Below are 17255 nucleotides of genomic sequence, written 5' to 3' on the forward strand. Positions count from 1 at the left end.
TCGGACTGAGTGGAAGCTCGATGCCTCTTCTTCGATCGTTTCTGTCGAGGAGACTTCGACCTCGAGCGGCCGGAGGACGGGGACCGACTCGGGGAGCCATGCTTCTCCGTGCGAGAACGTTTGCCTCGAGGAGATTTAGACCTCGAGCGCACAGGTGATCGAGGTATCTTCTCTCGAGGAGATCTCGAGTCCGAGTGTACGGACGAGATCGACACGGGAGGCGACCCCTGGCCCGCAGGAAAAGGGCTATGTGGGGCAGAAGCGAGGCCAGTAGTGACGGCGACTAACTGGCTCGGCGTCGGGGAAGACCTTCCCGAAGGCGGTATCACTTCAGTACGTCGAGCAGGAGGAGGTGCGGGTGCCTCGGCCGAGGCCCCGAAGCGCCTCGACAACTCCTCAAGAATTGGCGATGGGATGGAACCCGAGCTCGGAGAAAGTGGAATAGATGTCATTTTAAGCTGGGCGGCCGCCTTAGCTTTGGACGATTTCGACGGCTTAGCTTTCGGAGCCGGAGGCTCGGGTGAAGCAGGAGCGGCCGATTTCGACGACGCGGATTTCTTCGACATTTTGGAAACTTTGGAGACGACTGAGTGAACAGGAGCTGCTCGAGAAGTGGAAGCCATTTCCCCCTCAGAGGGCGCCGTGGAAGACAACGTTGACTCCCACAGATGAAGTTTAAGGCGCTGTTGGCGAGCCTTGAGAGCGGCCTTAGTGAAGGCTTTGCAGTGTGGGCAAGCTTTGGGATTGTGCGACTCGCCCAAACAATACAGGCAAGTATCGTGGCCGTCTTGATGGGGGATTTTGCGGTCGCACACCACACACCTGCTGAACGGCCCTGAAGGGGACATAGGGTAGTAAGGAAACCGAAACGACAAGTCCAAGGATAAGGCAGAGCAGTCCAAACACAGTCCGAGTAAGCCAGAATATACACCGGGTCGTCAAGTTGAAGGGAAAAAGCGCTAGGGTAGTCCGTGAGCGAAGCAAAGGTCAAAGCCAAAAATCAGATAGATCGCAATAACGCAGCAATAAACGCAGCTAAGACGAGAGGCTCCAAACCGCTAGGCGGAAAAATGGAACTGAGGGACGGTTAGGCTGGGCGTGCGCAGTAGGGGTAGTCCTAAACATTGTTACTTTTCTCTTGCAGCTAGAAAACGTTCCGAGAGGCCCAACGCTGGCGCTGGTATTAACCCTTTGTGTGCATTCACAGAAGACCACGATGAAGAATCTAGATTCCTCTGGGTGAAAAGCTGGTAATGTTTCCACCCGCCCATCCCCAACTTGCTGCCACTCCTACTATTTAGTGTTTTTGTCCTTTGGAATCCTGCTATAAAAAACAAACAAAATTACTTCCCAAACTCAACAGTGAATCAGCACTTATAACAGATGCTAACTTTTACGGGTAAATGTTTACATGCTATAGGGCTTGTGCTGCTAATGATGTCCAGCTAGTGTAGAGGAGTTACAAAGCAGCCCTATTGGCTTACTCTCCTCTATCTTCCCCCTATGGAATAAATGTTGGATGCTTGAATAGTCTTGTTTTCTCCTCAGCACCACAAAACAAGTGCTTTACAGAACAGGTTTGTCACATCTAACCAAACAGTTTGCTATCAATGAGAACTGTCTTGCTGTCACTCTTCTGGTCTGAATCCTCTTCAATTTTGCCTACAGCAGCCACCAACCAGAGGGGAGACAGGAATCCTGTAACGCTTGCCTAGAGTACTTCAAGAGGTAAAATGCCTCCTCGGAGCCCCATTTTTAGCTATCATAGTGCACTAGGCAAACACTATTCAGTGATTATTACCATTGCTGCTACTTGGGACACACAATCCATACATAGGACCTCAATCCAACTGCTAGTCCCAACTAGGGCAGACTCACTGAATATACAGGATATATTTAAGTGTTAGCTCACCATTCAGCAGCAGATTCAATGGGTCTATTTTACCGGGAATTAACAACTCCAGGTAAAGGCAGTGGTACGTATTCACTATTGAACGGACATTTTATTTATGTTCAATAATTCTGTCCCTTTATTGTGCTTTTAAAAATGCACATTCAGCAGCATTTCCTTCTGTAAAAAAAGAGTATTAGAGAAATTCCACAAAACAGGATGCCAAACATGTATCTCTGCATTTTCATATTTTCCTAGGACTAATCATCACATCGGTGCAGATGAATATTAACAGCAACACGGAATTAAATTTATGCTCCATTAGAGCTGGCCTCAACCACTTCTGTACTGCTTGAAAACCAAGCAGAAACCTCTCATTTTAGAAATCCCATGATTCTGCAACATGGGGTCTGACTTCTACTTCCTCCTGTATCTGTTAAAAGGCGGCCATGACTCTCAGTCTCATTTGCTTTCTTTCCTAACCCCCTCTAAGGAGCAGACATGCTGTGGCTCCTTCTCCTGGGTGCCCTCAAGTTATTGTTTATATGAAATCCTGTGTAAACTCAGGGTGCAAACCGCTACTCACCCAAGAGCCAGCTCTGTCAACTCTTTTTCTGGAGGCATGCGTAGGACTGCACTGATTCCCACACATTCTCCAACATTTAGGTTGCACCCCTCAACTAACAATAAAGCCCACAAAATCAGGGAGGTTTATTTCGAGTAGACTTGTATAGGACTGCAGCACTGTAACCAGGTGATGGCAAATCTTTAACATTTTAAATGGCCCCAACATCGTTGTGGTTGCCTTTGACAGCATTCTTCCTTGGGGTCGTAACAAGACTACATTTGTAATGTAATCCCTTATTCTAAAAATGTATTTAAAAGATGTGTATCTTTAAAAACTGGCAGAATACAGAGGTCATTTTCTCCCAAAGCTGTTAACAATAAATTAACTGAAGTAAATGAGTCCAAAATCCAGCAAGCTATTTTTCTTATTTTATGCATCTATATAGGTCATTCTCCGATCCATCTTGGTCAACAGGTTTAGAAAGGGCAGCCAACCCTGCACCTTTCTTCACTGATTACTCGACATGAAAAGGGGCAAGTCAGAAATGAGGCTCCTGCCGATGTGTAAGTTCCACACATAATCAAGAACCCACATTTTCCATGATTCTTGCTTACAGGCAGAGCTTGCACATATAAGCCTGGTCCTCTCCTCTTCAGGTTCATCCTTGCCTGGATGGGAAAAAATTACTTTATCCTTTCTAGCCATGTTGGGAAAGATGGATTTTGAGAATAACCAAGGAGGGCTATGGTATCCGTGCATTCAAGCATTTTTATGCACAAGAGAGGCCACAGTAAATCCACTGAGGCCACTAAAATATCTAAATATTTGTGGGACCATTATAGTGATGTCTTTGGGGCCTTCTGGAATGCACATCCTAAACAACATTGTAACAGCAAACATAATGATAAGGAACATCATTGTGAGAAAATACAATACAGTCTCAGAGCACACAGGGGAATATAGAGAGAGATTTCAAGTGCTGTCAACCTTAAATCATTGCCTCAGACTTCACATTAAATTAGCAAAATACTTTGTGTAAATATACTTAATTCCCTTATGTTAGTATCTCCCAATGTATATCTTTCCTTTAAAAAAAAAAAACACTGATTTTACTTCATATTTAAATGTAAGATATTAGACTTATCTGAGAAAATAGGGCCTGAAATTTCAAAACCATGTTTCCATGGATTTCCACACAAACCAACAAAGTGAACTGGTTTTCCAGATACTGTGTTTCAGCTTATTCTACTGTGCGGAAACAATCTTCTCATGCGTAGAAAAAAATGCTGGTACTTGCAAGGCGTCACAGAGAGACAACCAAAAAATGAGAATGAAATCTCAGTTAAAACGGATGAAGCTGAAAGGCAGGCACTGAGTAGCAGAAAACAACGAGGGTGTTTTGCATCTCAACTGTCATTCTTTCTTGCACAGTGCAGTATGGAATTTACTTGTCCCTTTGTGACAAAAAGAGCAAAAAAAATTTTTTTCAAAACTTTGGTGTTTGGACATTCCATATTCTGTAATTTAAAATGCTAACAAGTCTTTCCAGAAAGTAAGTAAAGTATGTATGTGCATGAAAGTAACTATGTGAATATTGTCCCTGGCTGAGGAAAATGCCCATCAAATGCTGCTGTAATCCGTTCTTTTGGCAACAAAGGCTGGGGCTCCCCACTCGACAGAGAAAAACGAAATTGTCCCAAAGAACCCAACAACAGCCATAATCAGAAGCTGCCATTGAAGAAACAGGTAGTTGCTGTAGAAGTAAGCGATGGCTGCACAGACAGACTGAAAAAGAAGCCAGAGAAGTGGTGAATGAATGTTTACTAACAATTCCTTTCAATTTCAATGACATTCAGTTTTAATGGTATCGGGGGAGTAGCCACTTTAGTCTATTTCCAGCACAAACAAACATAAAACAGAAGTGCTGTGCCACCTTTACATCCGACACATTCATTTCCACGTGAGCTTTTGTAGGTTAGGGTTGTGTCTGAAGGAGGCTGTAATCCACAAAAGCTTCCTCTGAAATAATTATGTTACTCATAAAAGTGCCGCAGCATTCTTGTTTTACTTCGGTTCTAATGACGTTCTAAGTCTCTCTTGAATTTCACAGCATAATTTCCCAGACCAAGTTCATTTTCTAACTGACCTTGTTCTATTACAACATTTGCCCATTTCAAACAATAAATACCTTTCCACGGAACCAGAATGTATTGGCTAAATGCCCAATCTGTTTAATGTGCATTCACTGACAGGCAGCATGAAATTCAATATAAGATTTTGAGGGGTGAGCAACAACTCATTGATTTTTTTTGCATCTACCAATCCTATTTCATGCACTGTGCCACTTCTTTATTTAATTTTGGTTGCTGTAAAAGGCCAATCTTCCATTTCTAAAAGTTATTGAAGCTTCAGTTGTATACCCACTTTAATGAAGGTTAATGTAGCTCACTCCAAATTAAGCGCATATAGGACTGGGCCCTCAAAAATCCAAATACTGGGACTTATCCTCAGTAGGACTTAATTCCAAGGACACTTCTCCCTTCAACAGCGCTGGGGATAGGGGCACCGGGCCCCCATATAGTTCAAAATCCATGTATAACTCTCATGCTCCCCCAAATATAACTACAAAGCATAAACCATTGATTAGCAGACATCACTCCCCTGACCTACATCAGCCTCCCAGCATGTCCCAGGACCCAGCCCAGTTGTCACATGGAGCTGCCATGAGAGGAAAGAGGCCAGCCTGCCTCCATTAGACTGGGGGCCACCGCAATGGGGGGGGGCAATGTGTAGCCTGTATAATTAAATTGTAAACTGCCCGGAGAGTGCTTGTAGCGCTATGGGGCGGTATATAAGTCCAAACATAAATAAATAAAATAAATAAACAGGGGCCTTAAAAGGTAAAGGTAAAGGTTCCCCTTGACAATTTTTTGTCCAGTCGTGTTCAACTCTAGGGGGCGGTGCTCATCCCCGTTTCCAAGCCATAGAGCCAGTGTTTTGTCCGAAGACAATCTTCCGTGGTCACATGGCCAGTGCGACTTAGATACAGAACGCTGTTACCTTCCCACCGAGGTGATCCCTATTTATCTACTTGCATTTGCATGCTTTCAAACCGCTAGGCTGGCGGGAGCTGGGACAAGCAACGGGCGCTCACTCCGTTGCGTGGATTCGATCTTACGACTGCTTGGTCTTCTGACCTTGCAGCACAGGCTTCTGTGGTTTAGCCCGCAGGGCCACCACGTCCCAGTCAACAGGGGCCTTAGGTAAGCCTAAAATCCACCTTTGACAGGCCACTTCCTGGAGACAAACAGCATAGTATTGATTAAAGATTGATTGATTGGGGGGGGGAAACCCTGCTTATAGCCCAAATCATGTTTCTCAGATCCATGCAGTTCAAGGGAGAAGGGTACTAACCAATCTTTTCTATATTGACCACAGGAGTATTCATGTATTTAAAATTGCCTACTAATCTATCACGTTTTTATCATCGTTATGTTGTAACAACATAAGGATTTATATGTTCCCTCAGAAGTAAATCCCACTGTTTTTATTAATATTAATATCCTAAATTTGCACTCGATTATAGTCTACACACTTCTACCTTTTGGTTATGCAAACATGCTACAGCAGAGACAACTTGGCGATGTTGCCATACCCAGCATCCAATGGAAGCCTGGTGGTGGTTTATCCACTCTTATATGGACTTTTTTTATATCTGAGTAACTACTGTATGTGCAATTACTGTAAAACTGCTGTATGATTTCTGTTTGTTGTTATTCCTGCAAGCTATTAGTATACACACATGCATGCATCTGGCTCTGCCTTCTGACAACAAATCTTACCTGAATGAATTTAAAGATGGCAAAGGCAGGGGCACTGTCTTCTGAGTACAGAAATCCCAAGATACTGAGGAGTTGAGTGTTGAAACAGCTATCGCCTAGGCCTAACAAGAAGCTGCAAAATATGGCCACTTCTTTGCTGAAAACGGAAAGAAGCCAGCATAATGCATACAATTATTACGGGTACACTGTATGATGTGCAAACTAAATATTCACTATTTTTGTTACAGCTGACTGAAAAAAGTGGCACGATTCAGACAATTATTAACCAGCTGCATCCTTACAAGAATAAGCAGCTCCTGGGTTTACCTCCATATGTTTCTGCAACAAATTTTCACATACATTTCAGAAGATTAACTTCAGAGTTCAAATTACAACAGCTAAATGGGTCTTAATGTGCTCCTTTTTAAAAATGTTCACTGTTTCTTTGCTACCTCAAGGACACTGAAGGGACAGATCATGAGTTTGTTACTGAAGGCCTTCACGGCCAGGATCCAATGGTTGTTGTGGGTTTTTCAGGTCGTTTGGGCGTGTTCTGGAGGTTTTTCTTCCTAATGTTTCACCAGTCTCTGTGGCTGGCATCTTCAGAGAACAGGAGCTAGAATTCTGTCTGGAGTGGTGTGTGGCATTGTTGAGTATTTATAGCTGTGGGATAAGGGCTTTTTGTTGTTCTTCTTTTCAGGAGACTGGGTATTTCCTGTGATCAGGGAGTTTTGTTATGGGTGTTTTGTTGTGATAGGGAAAGATGATGGGTGTGGTTGGCTGGTCTTTTGTGTGAAGTGATCACCAGTCCTTGTGGGGGGTAGAGTTCATTGACCTTTAAAATCAACAAAGCCTGGCTCCCAGCACTGAAAAATACAGCCTGCAAAAAGGTCAATGAACTCTACCCAGCCACAAGGACTGGTGATCACTCCACACAAAAGACCAGCCAAGGACACCCATCAATCACAGTGACAGATCATCTCTACCCCCCCCATCTCATCTCTTGATGCCTTTCATTCATCTAAGGAAAGATGATGTTCCCCCAAAGCAAATAAATGGATGAAGACGAAATATTTGTTGTGAAGTAGTAGTCAATATTAAAACCAAGGACAATTTTAAAACCATTTAAAAATCTCTAAATTCAATAAATATAGCATTCCTCACACACATACTTCCCACTTATTGTCAAAACCCTGCCTGGAAAGCAAGGTCTTTGCCTGGTGATAGAAGGATAAAAGGGAGGGGGGCCAACTTAGCTTCATGGGACAGTGCATTCCAGAGCCTGGGAATAGCCACTGAGAATGGCTTCTCTTGTGTCCTCATCAAATAAGTGTCAGAAGGTGGTAGAACCAAGATATATGGGGTATGAGCCTTCTTAGCTTTAAAATAACATCAGACCCAAATACATAGCATCTGACATTCATCTTGCCAAATCATACAGCATCTGACAAAGCAGATATTTAACACATCTCAGTTTCTAGAAACATTTGTTTTCAAATGTCAAATGAGTTTCAAAATGTTTCAGAAAGTCCTCAAAGAATGTTTATCTTAAAAGTGAAATCATATTCATCTAACCGTACGAAGACTCAAAACAATCATAACAATGATTTACAAATAGAAAGGCCTTTCACATATCATGCAGAAGACATTATTCCAGCACAGAAAGCATATCTGTGTTTAAAGAAAAGGGTTCACTTTCCATCTTGTTGGAGGAGAATTAAAATATGTAAGACCTCTGCTGAGGATAAAACACATGATTTGTTCAAAGGATACACCTTCACCTCATCGTTATTCAGGAAAAAAAGAAAGTATTTTCTTTTGTCCATCTCAAAAAAAAAAAACTATTTGACCAAAAAGGAGTAGGAAAAAATACCTTGGTTCCATGAATGCTCTACTGTCTGTTCCATCTATGGAGGCAATGGGGGCATCATTTGGTATGTTGTAGAAAATCAAATAGAAGGCTATGAAATGGACCACAATGCCTAACATCACCACTGGATTCCTACCAAACTGGTTGCTCTTGCTCAAGAGACCAAAGATTCCCCCACCTGTGGAGAGAATATATCATTATTGTGAATGAGAAAAGGGGAAAAAATTCTGACATCACTTCCAGTATATCAGATATTCACCATGTAAACAAGATTATGACAACAGAGTAAAATAGAAGAGTGTTCCTTGAAACCAGTGGTTCCCAGCCTTGGCTAACCCAGGTGTTCTTGGACTGTAGTTCCCAGAAGCCTCCACCACCAGCTGTGCTAGGCAACATTTCTGGGAATCGCAGTCCAAGAACACCTGGGTTACCCAAAGTTGGGAACCATCAGGGAATACGCTTCTATTTTAATTTGTTGTCCTAATCTAGTTTACATGGTGAATATCACACTTACTGGAAATGATGTCTGATTTTTCCTTAAACCGTTTCAATCACTGTGCTATATCAAGGAGGAGAAACAAATAACCAAGCAGAAAACTGGCTTCTTAGGATTTCTGGCAGTAAAGGAGAATCTGTTATTTGGAATAGCTCACAGGAAACAGCTAGAAAAAACTGCACAGGCTGTCAATTCATTACAATTCCCAGTTCAAAGTGACCAAAGGTATTTAGGCTGATGCCTTGCTTGACATAGATTCTCCCCACATAGTCCGACATGCCACCTGCTCTGTTAGATGTCAAACAAAACCATTGTTATCCTGCTAGGAGACTGAGGGTTTTTTAAAAATCTTTTAATTAGCATCTTCTAATTCTGCTTAGTTTTGCATTGATTGCATTTTAAGTGTTTACTGAAATTTAAATCTTCACTGTCCTGGAGTCTTAGAAAAAAGCCATGTGGTTCTTGCACACAATCCAAATCTTATACACAGAGGCTTAGCTTTTGACTCTGCATGAGTCTTCATCAAGCTAGGCATTACAGAGCTCGGAATAGTGCAAAAAAATAAAATAAAAAAGAAACATTCCAAAATCCATGATCAAGTGTGCAGGCCAGGTTTTTTGTTTAAAAGATTTTCAAAATGAGGACTTCAGAATGCACTCAAGAGATGGCAGGTCCCACCTTTCATCTCCAATAATGTGGATTACAATGTCCCAAATTTGTAAGACAAAGAGCTGCCAGTAATGTCTTGCCTTATGAAGGCTTGTGTCGAGCCAAGAGCTACCTTCCATGTGTAAGATTTTAGTGGTCTAATATTACCCACTAGGGATGTACCACTAAATTTTTTTTAAAATTCTGATCCAGTCCGAATTCAAAGAGGTACATCCCAGAAACACAAGTCTAAGTACGGACTAGCTGTATGTACCTCTCCTGGTGGCTTCTTTGGACTGTTTCTACTTTTAGGAACAAAGAAGCAGCTCAAGGCCTTCCTGGGAGGTGTAGTTCTTTGGGAGGCACCGCAAAGAGCTTAATGGGCAGCAAGACTACACCTACCAGGAAGCACTAGGACTCCCAGGTAGCAGGAAGCAAAGTCAAAGAAAGCCACAGAGCCTCCAAGATAGACCCTTCTCCAGCTGAACAAAATATAGCTTTCCGCAGGTGTGGGTGGAAACTCTCAGAATTCCGGCTAGGGAATTCTTGGAGAAGTCATGGAGTCCAAAAACATCCCAACTGGTGTATCCCTATTATTTCATCCTGGTCTCTCAAATCTTGGGGCAATAAATACATTACATAACTAATAAACACACAAAAAACCACACAACCGATTTATAAATTCCACAGAAACTCGAGGATGCATCGCAGGACATTATGAACCATGGACATTCAGCTTGCCAAGTATACAAGCTGGGAATATTTTAACTAAGTTTAGTTATTAAAGTAAATGCAAAAGTGTGTGTCCCTGCACTTGGGCTTACAAAGCTCACAGACTTATAATTAGGGCACAGCCGACCTGCACATACTGGGGGAGCTTTTTGTTTTCTACTATAACTCCCACAATGGCCATGCTGGTTGGGGAATACTAAAATTTGCAGCTCAAAAGAAAATATTTTTTTTTCAAACTCTGGTTTCTAATTTCTTGAAAGGATTTCTTTGTTGGACAGGAGATTAGAAGCAAGACATTTCATCCATATTCTCTAAAGTTCAAATTCAAATATACTTATTCCATTCTCAGTTATGACTGCTGTGTTCTAACTTCACTTATGTTCTGACGATAGCAGTCAACTGTTTTAGAAAATATGCATCCAAAGGATGAAGACCGGCTCACTCCAGGACATCAAATGCAGTCTGTCCACCAAGTCTTTGGTGAGTCTGCCTCACGTCCAACAAGCTAGAAAGAAGGCAACACTGCAACAGCAGAGGAGCCAACCCATCTCAAATGGTGGCAGAGTCAGGCACACATTCCTCCACCATCTACCACTAGCTATTCCTAACTGGAGGCCAAGGCCCGATTCTCACACCAGCAAATGAAGCAACAACTGTGTCTTCACTGTACCACTTCAGAAGGCAAGAGCAGGGACTTGCATGACTGAATTCTTCTTTGCAGTGGTTTGGGGTATTTTTCATTGTTTAATCTCCATGTATTATACGTTAGGGAAAGGGACAAGCTAGAATCTTTCTCTTTGGGTTTTCGGCAGGCAAAGATACATTTTCATCTTGGTTGATGAAAATAAGGTTCAGTCACCCGAATCGTCTGCATTCTAAAGTGAGGCCCTACAAGCATAGGTCTACCACTTAATTTGTACTCTGTGAGAACAAGCCATGAACATAGCTACCTGCACTGGCTCCAAGTACTAGAAAAACAATCTGCATTTTTTTATATTGAACAGCTGCTTGTCTTGGCTATAGAAGTCTCATGCTGCAGAGCATGCATAATCTATAATGGGCACTGCTTACTCCCAACATCAACAAACACAAACTTGCTAGTTCCCATTTCAGAGTTCATCCTTTATTTGAGGAGTAAGCAAGTGAAATGGATGTATAAAGCATTTCCTGGCCATTTGGAACAAGTCCAGCTTCTTTGCTATGTTATTTTGGCTGCTTATATATGATCCCGTTACAGACAATAATATGTTCTGCTATTTCAGGATCCCATTTAGACTCACCTAATATTTCTCCAATGCCAATAAAAATACCAGAGAGTCCAATCAGGCTTTTTTCTTCATTTCCAAATTTATTTACAGCACCTATACAGGTCCCATACACTCCAGAGAAGAATGTTAATTCCAGACCTTGAAAGAAATAACATTATTTCAGTTATGGTTGTGCACGATTGCTTTATCCTTATGCACTGTTCTGAGAATGGTATTCCACAGAGAGAAGGTTGCAAAAGAATCATATTAATTCTGGCTGCATTCCAATATAAGATGCTAATAATTTAAGAGGACAAGCAAACATTGAATAGGAAGCCACACAGAGTTCAGAAATATAAAGCAGCAGCTTCCAAATAAGCTCCATACATATGAAGCCCTACAGTTAGCTTATAATTTTTTTTTTTTTTTGAAGATTGTCAGTCATCCAGGTGAGGTTATCTGGAAGTTGCGTCATGGCAACTGGACGTCTTTATTAGGTTGAAACTTTTCACAACTCATCCAAGTAGCTTCTTTAAGTCTGAGGAGAGTTGGTAGGAGATCCTAGATATACCTCCACATTGGCTTCACTTCCCCCCTGGTCTAAATAGGCGTGTTAGATGGACAAAGGACTGGAGGCATGGATTTTCACTCACTCCCAAGTCTTTTGTCCATCTGACAAGTCTATTCAGACCACAAGGAAGTAAAACCAATGTGGAGGATATATCAGTGGTCTCCTACCAACTCTTCTTAGACTGAAGAACCTACTTATTGTGCTTCCCTGAAAATAAGACAAAGACTTGTGTTAATTTTTGCTGCAAAAACACGTTAGGGCTTATTTTCAGGGGATGTTTTATTTTGTTCATATACAACAATCTGCATTTATTCAAATACAGTCATGTCACCATCTTCTGGTTGCTGCATAAGGGTGAAGGGTGGGGTTTCACTTCACTGGGACTTATTTTGGGGATAGGGCTTATATTACAAATATCCTGAAAAATCATACCAGGGCTTATTTTCGGGGAAACAGGGTAGATGAGTAGCGAAATGTTTCAACCCTAATAAGAAGTCCAGTTGCCATGACTCAACTTCTAGATTTATATATTGTTATGCGACATCAAATCAGAACCAACTTATAGCAATGCTAAGAGGGCTTTTCAGGTAAGTGAGGTATTTAAGGAATGATTTTACCAGGCACCCACTGAGATTCCATAGCTGAGCACAAATTTGAACCAGGCCTCCTGGGTCCCAGTCCATCACTTCATCCACCCCATCACAGTGGGCATCAGTTCATTTATTAGCCACCCTGAAACAAAGCTTCCATAGATGCAAAAGCTGGGCGTACCTATTGTAAAACTATGTAACATCCTGAAGAGCTGCTGTGTACAAGGTTGAACGTAGAGGCATTCTACCACATGCTATTGCCCAAAATATACATTTTGATTTTTAAAAAACATCTCTTTATTGAGGCCTAAATTCAATCCAAAATCTCCACCAAGGTAGAGCTCTTGAATAAATGGGATTTAACGGAGTGTTGATTTTACATTCAGCAACTGATTTGATAGCTGAAATCCTTTTGTTTGGTCTAATAAGCTCAATCAGTGGGGATCTGATAAGTCTTCTTCATAGGTTCCATTGAGTCAAATGGGCAGACTCTAATTGTGACTTAACTATGCTTAGCAACAGGATTTCAGCCTACGTACCTAGTCTCATCAGGATTAAGGGACCACATGGAAAAGAAGATGATGAGTCTTGTACCTTTAACAGCAAGTGGAAGATGGAATTTCAGCAAGTGAAGTGTGTACAACAAGTGACATTAAAATTTCCTCTTCCATACAACTGTTGAAGCCCTGTATTCTTTTTCATATGGCTATTAGAATTTAAGTGACCCCTATAAATAATAAAAAAGCAAGACCAGATGATAAATTTATTAAACCATTAAAAATAAAAAATAGAAATTGCTAGCTTTCAACCTATACTAATCTTCATCAGGCTGTGAACCAATATATTGCGGATATTCTTGTTTTTTGAGCTATGAAGGATACCTCATAACTATGGTTGCTAGCATCATCATAGTTGGAAGCTAAACCAAAAGAATGAATTCCTTTTCTTCTAAGAGTTCTATCCAAATAAGGTAGACAATTGCTGGTTTAGCCCGTGTTACAATGTACACTTTGAATGAACCTGAAAAGTTAAATAATCAGATTTTATAAGTAGTTTTCCCAGATTAGACAACAATACAAAACCTGGGAAAGCAAGCCAAGTTACCAACAGTGGCACCGTATACAGGGTGGGGGGGATGCTGAAAAAAATATGTAAAATTTCATCACATTTAAATACAGAACCATTAACTGCTTCCCAACACACTCTGACCCTCTTTCACAAAGGTCAAACAACTTCCACCAGGTCTATCCGTCCCTATATAACTGCAGGAAAAAATAACAACAAAAACCTATTTTGCTGCAGGACCTAGAGTATGACTTTCAATTTGGATGTAAAAAAAATACTAAGAGATGGTAACAAAGCCATGCAAGGTGCACAAAGATGTCATTAATCTGTAGTTGATGTTGGCTCAAAGACAAGGGCAGATTATAATCCTAGCCCGCATATTAGATTAGACCTGGGCAAAGTGCGGTCCGAGGGCCACATACGGCCCGCTAGCCGCTCCTGTCCAGCCCGCAGACAGTTTTGAACATCAAAACCATTTATAGATTTTTGTCTAAAGTTGATCAGTTGTTTATCTTTAACATACCGCAAAAAGCCTCTTTAGTATTTGTGAAGATTAACAAGTTTAGAATAAAAACAATCATAACATCACTGTTCCATTTTATTGTTAAGTAAAGTTGGTTCAGCCCCCGAACACAGTTCAGATTTTTCATGTTCCCCCTCCATAGAAATTAATTCCCCACCCCTGTATTAGATAGCGGGAAACTCAAAAATTGCCTGCAGCCTATATTCTCCACTGTAGCCACCAGATGGCAATCCCTTAACACTTTTCTCATAAGCTGCCAAGGAGCTGCTCCCTTGAGTAGGAAAAGAGCCCCCCAAGCATGCTCATGGTGCAGTGGATAGTGACACCAGCTTGGGTTTGAATTCCTGCTCAGCCATGGAAGTTCACAGTGGGTGTAGAATTAGTAAAACGCTCCTTAAATAGTTCACTTACCTTGAAAGCCCTATTAGACTCACTAGAAGTCACACAAAAAGCTGCTTAGTGTGTTATATATATGATGAGTCTTATATAATGGATTGTGTGTCTAGAGCAACTTCAGCAAACTAAGCAGCTTTTTATTACAAAAACACATTGTCTTTTCAGCTGTAGACAAAGCTTAAGAGAAAGCCTCATCTCTCTCCATGGTTCTCTCACAACAAAAGCCGAACATAAAAGGAAATGCCATACGTGGAATGGGAACATAAACACAGATTGACAAAAGTTTGAGGAGATAAAAGGAAAGAGAAAGTGCTTGTGGATTTACAGTATGGATTTGCAGATATAAAACAAATGAACACTGAGAAAAGTCATCTTAACCAAGCATCCCTGTACAAACTCAAGAGGACAGTATTTGTATCCTTCTTCAGTTACCTGTATATGCTGTAGTAACGCTGAGCAGCACAATCTCTTTCGTGGCACACAGCTTAATAGACTTTTCTGTAGAGAAGGCACAGTTTAAAAACATACACGCTGAGAAGTATCACTAATGTTGGGGCTAAATAAGGATAGTCTGGGTTGAACGACATCACCTCTCCCCTCAATCAGAGTGAACTCTTTTCTCTTAATATACCAGACCTCAGAACTGCAGTACATACAAGACTTCTGTATAGAAAATTCCAGCTTATGTGTGATTTGAGCCAAAAAGAATACCCTAAAAGGCCTCCTCCTTGCCTTGGCTACATTATAGGGACATCATCATTTTGCTGCTTACAGCAGGCAAGCCATTGAAGAGCCTCGTGGCGCAGTGGTTGAAACGCTGTACTGCAGCTAAAACTGTGCTCACGACCTGGGGTTCAAATCCCAGGTAGCCGGCCCAAGGTTGACTCAGCCTTCCATCCTTCCGAGGTCGGTAAAATGAGTACCCAGCTTGCTGGGGGGGGGGCAATGTGTAGCCTGTATAATTAAATTATAAACCGCCCGGAGAGTGCTTGTAGCGCTATGGGGTGGTATATAAGTCCAATAAATAAATAAATAAATAAATAAATAAATAAATAAATAAATAAATATTATTTCCATGTCCCTCTATCCCTCTGGTCATGGCCCCCCAGACAAGGGAAGAGTCTGCCAGGCACCAAGCTGAAGGGAACTTTAAAGAGAACTGTCACAAGGGGAAGTTGTCTCCATGAGGAGACCTCCAACCACGATATTCAACTGTAGCACTGGGAAATGGAGTAAGAATTGTTTGATCTTTCAATAAAGGGAAAGATGTCAAGAGTTGGAGAAAGGAAAGGCAGCTGCTTCCATCTGTTTCTGAAGGACACCCCACAAAAGCTCCTGTTGAAAGCCTTTCCACCTGACAATGGCTGCCATGCTGGAATATCTGAAGTGTCTTAGCTCCCAAGGACTTCTTCCCTGGAATTCTACTTACTAAATGCATCTACAGCCTTCGTCATCACGCTTGGCCCAGATCTGTTAAAAACAGATGTTTATTTAAAGTGAGAAAATGAACAATTAGTCAAGAAAGTAAATTATAACGGTGTTGTTTGTACTAAACTGTTAACAAGAGTTTTTATTTCCACAACACTTCTCCATGGAAAAACTGACAGGATGAATGTGGGAAAAGACATGCCTTTCAGAAATGAAACAACTGAACTAGGAAATATAGAGATCAATTTTATTTTGTTGATGATTTTTCAATGAGCTCTTTTCTCTGTCAGATTATCTCTGTCCTCCTAAGCCTTTAAAGATGCTTTATGAATGAATATACAGTCAACCCTCGACTTACAAACTTAATCCGTTCCGGAAGGAAGTTTGTAAGTCGAATCAGCATTTCCCATAGGAATGCATTGAAAACCAATTAATCTGTTCCAGCTGTTTTTGGTTCTTAGGTCGAGGGGCGGTTTATAACTCGAATCATTAGTTCCCATAGGAACTAATGCAAAGTCGATTAATCTGTTCCTACCACTAGGAGCAGATTTTTTCTTTTCCTTTTCCTTTTAACCTAAGATGACTTAGGTTTAAAAAAGAGGAAAGAAAAGAAGGAGGGAAGGAGGGAACAGACACCTTTTCAACAGAACCTTGAAATGCACATTTTCAGCCAAGACAAGCACCTTCTGGGAAAAACCAAGCACCTTTCAGACAACAGATCACCTTGAAAAGCACCTTGTCAATCAAGAAAAGTCAATACAGTAAAAGCACCTTTTGGGGGAAAGGGGGTAGCAAAGGAGGGAGGGAACACCTTTTAAAAATCCAAAAATCCAAAATTTTTTAAAAATCCAAAAAATAAAAATACAGTCCGTACAGCACTGTACCAGGCAATACCAGGCAGTCTGAAGACTGTCTCCCAATCCACGCTCTAAACACTGGGAAGAACGAGGAAGCAGACAGGCACCCTCTTCACTGGCCAACGGTTAACTGAAAGTTCAAATCTTGCGCTTTCCCCACCTCCCGCACGTTTTTTTTTTTTTTTGGTTCGTAATTCGTAAATCTAAGTTTTCAAGTCGAGTCAGTATTTTTCTATCAGGGCGGTTTGTAAGTCAAAATGTTTGTAACTAGGCCCGTTTGTAAGTTGAGGGTTGACTGTATCTATATTTTTACACTGTAAGTACGCATCTCCACATTAACTTGCAGATGACAGGTCAGATGGAAGGGGACTAGCTTAGCCTTTTCTTTGATACACTAAAATTTCATAGATTTAGAATGTGGGTGTAGTAGAGTATTTTGTCATGCAAGTACTACATTGCAATCTGAAGTGGTACAGTGCCAACCAAATTAAAAAAGCTTATTGCCCTCAGGGAGAACAAAGGTTTTGCTTCTTTACACAACTGAGGCCAAGG

The 17255-nt window shown here is 41.3% G+C and overlaps 1 protein-coding gene across 2 annotated transcripts in view; it reads right to left on the minus strand.

The window, feature by feature from the left end:
- Nucleotides 1–1977: 1977 nt before the first annotated feature.
- MFSD11 (major facilitator superfamily domain containing 11) overlaps nt 1978–17255 on the minus strand; it is a 31893-nt gene continuing 16615 nt past the window's right edge. For both annotated transcript variants that reach the window (XM_020806480.3, XM_020806478.3), the window contains exons 9-14: nt 15848–15888; nt 14851–14916; nt 11307–11432; nt 8154–8328; nt 6302–6437; nt 1978–4244 (exon numbers count right to left, since the gene is read on the minus strand). In XM_020806480.3, the coding sequence (XP_020662139.3) occupies nt 4080–4244; nt 6302–6437; nt 8154–8328; nt 11307–11432; nt 14851–14916; nt 15848–15888 (709 nt within the window). In that variant the 3' untranslated portion in view covers nt 1978–4079. The remainder of the gene's footprint in view (nt 4245–6301; nt 6438–8153; nt 8329–11306; nt 11433–14850; nt 14917–15847; nt 15889–17255) is intronic.

This window comes from Pogona vitticeps, chromosome 2 (genome assembly GCF_051106095.1).
Source record: "Pogona vitticeps strain Pit_001003342236 chromosome 2, PviZW2.1, whole genome shotgun sequence".
NCBI lineage: Eukaryota > Metazoa > Chordata > Lepidosauria > Squamata > Agamidae > Pogona > Pogona vitticeps.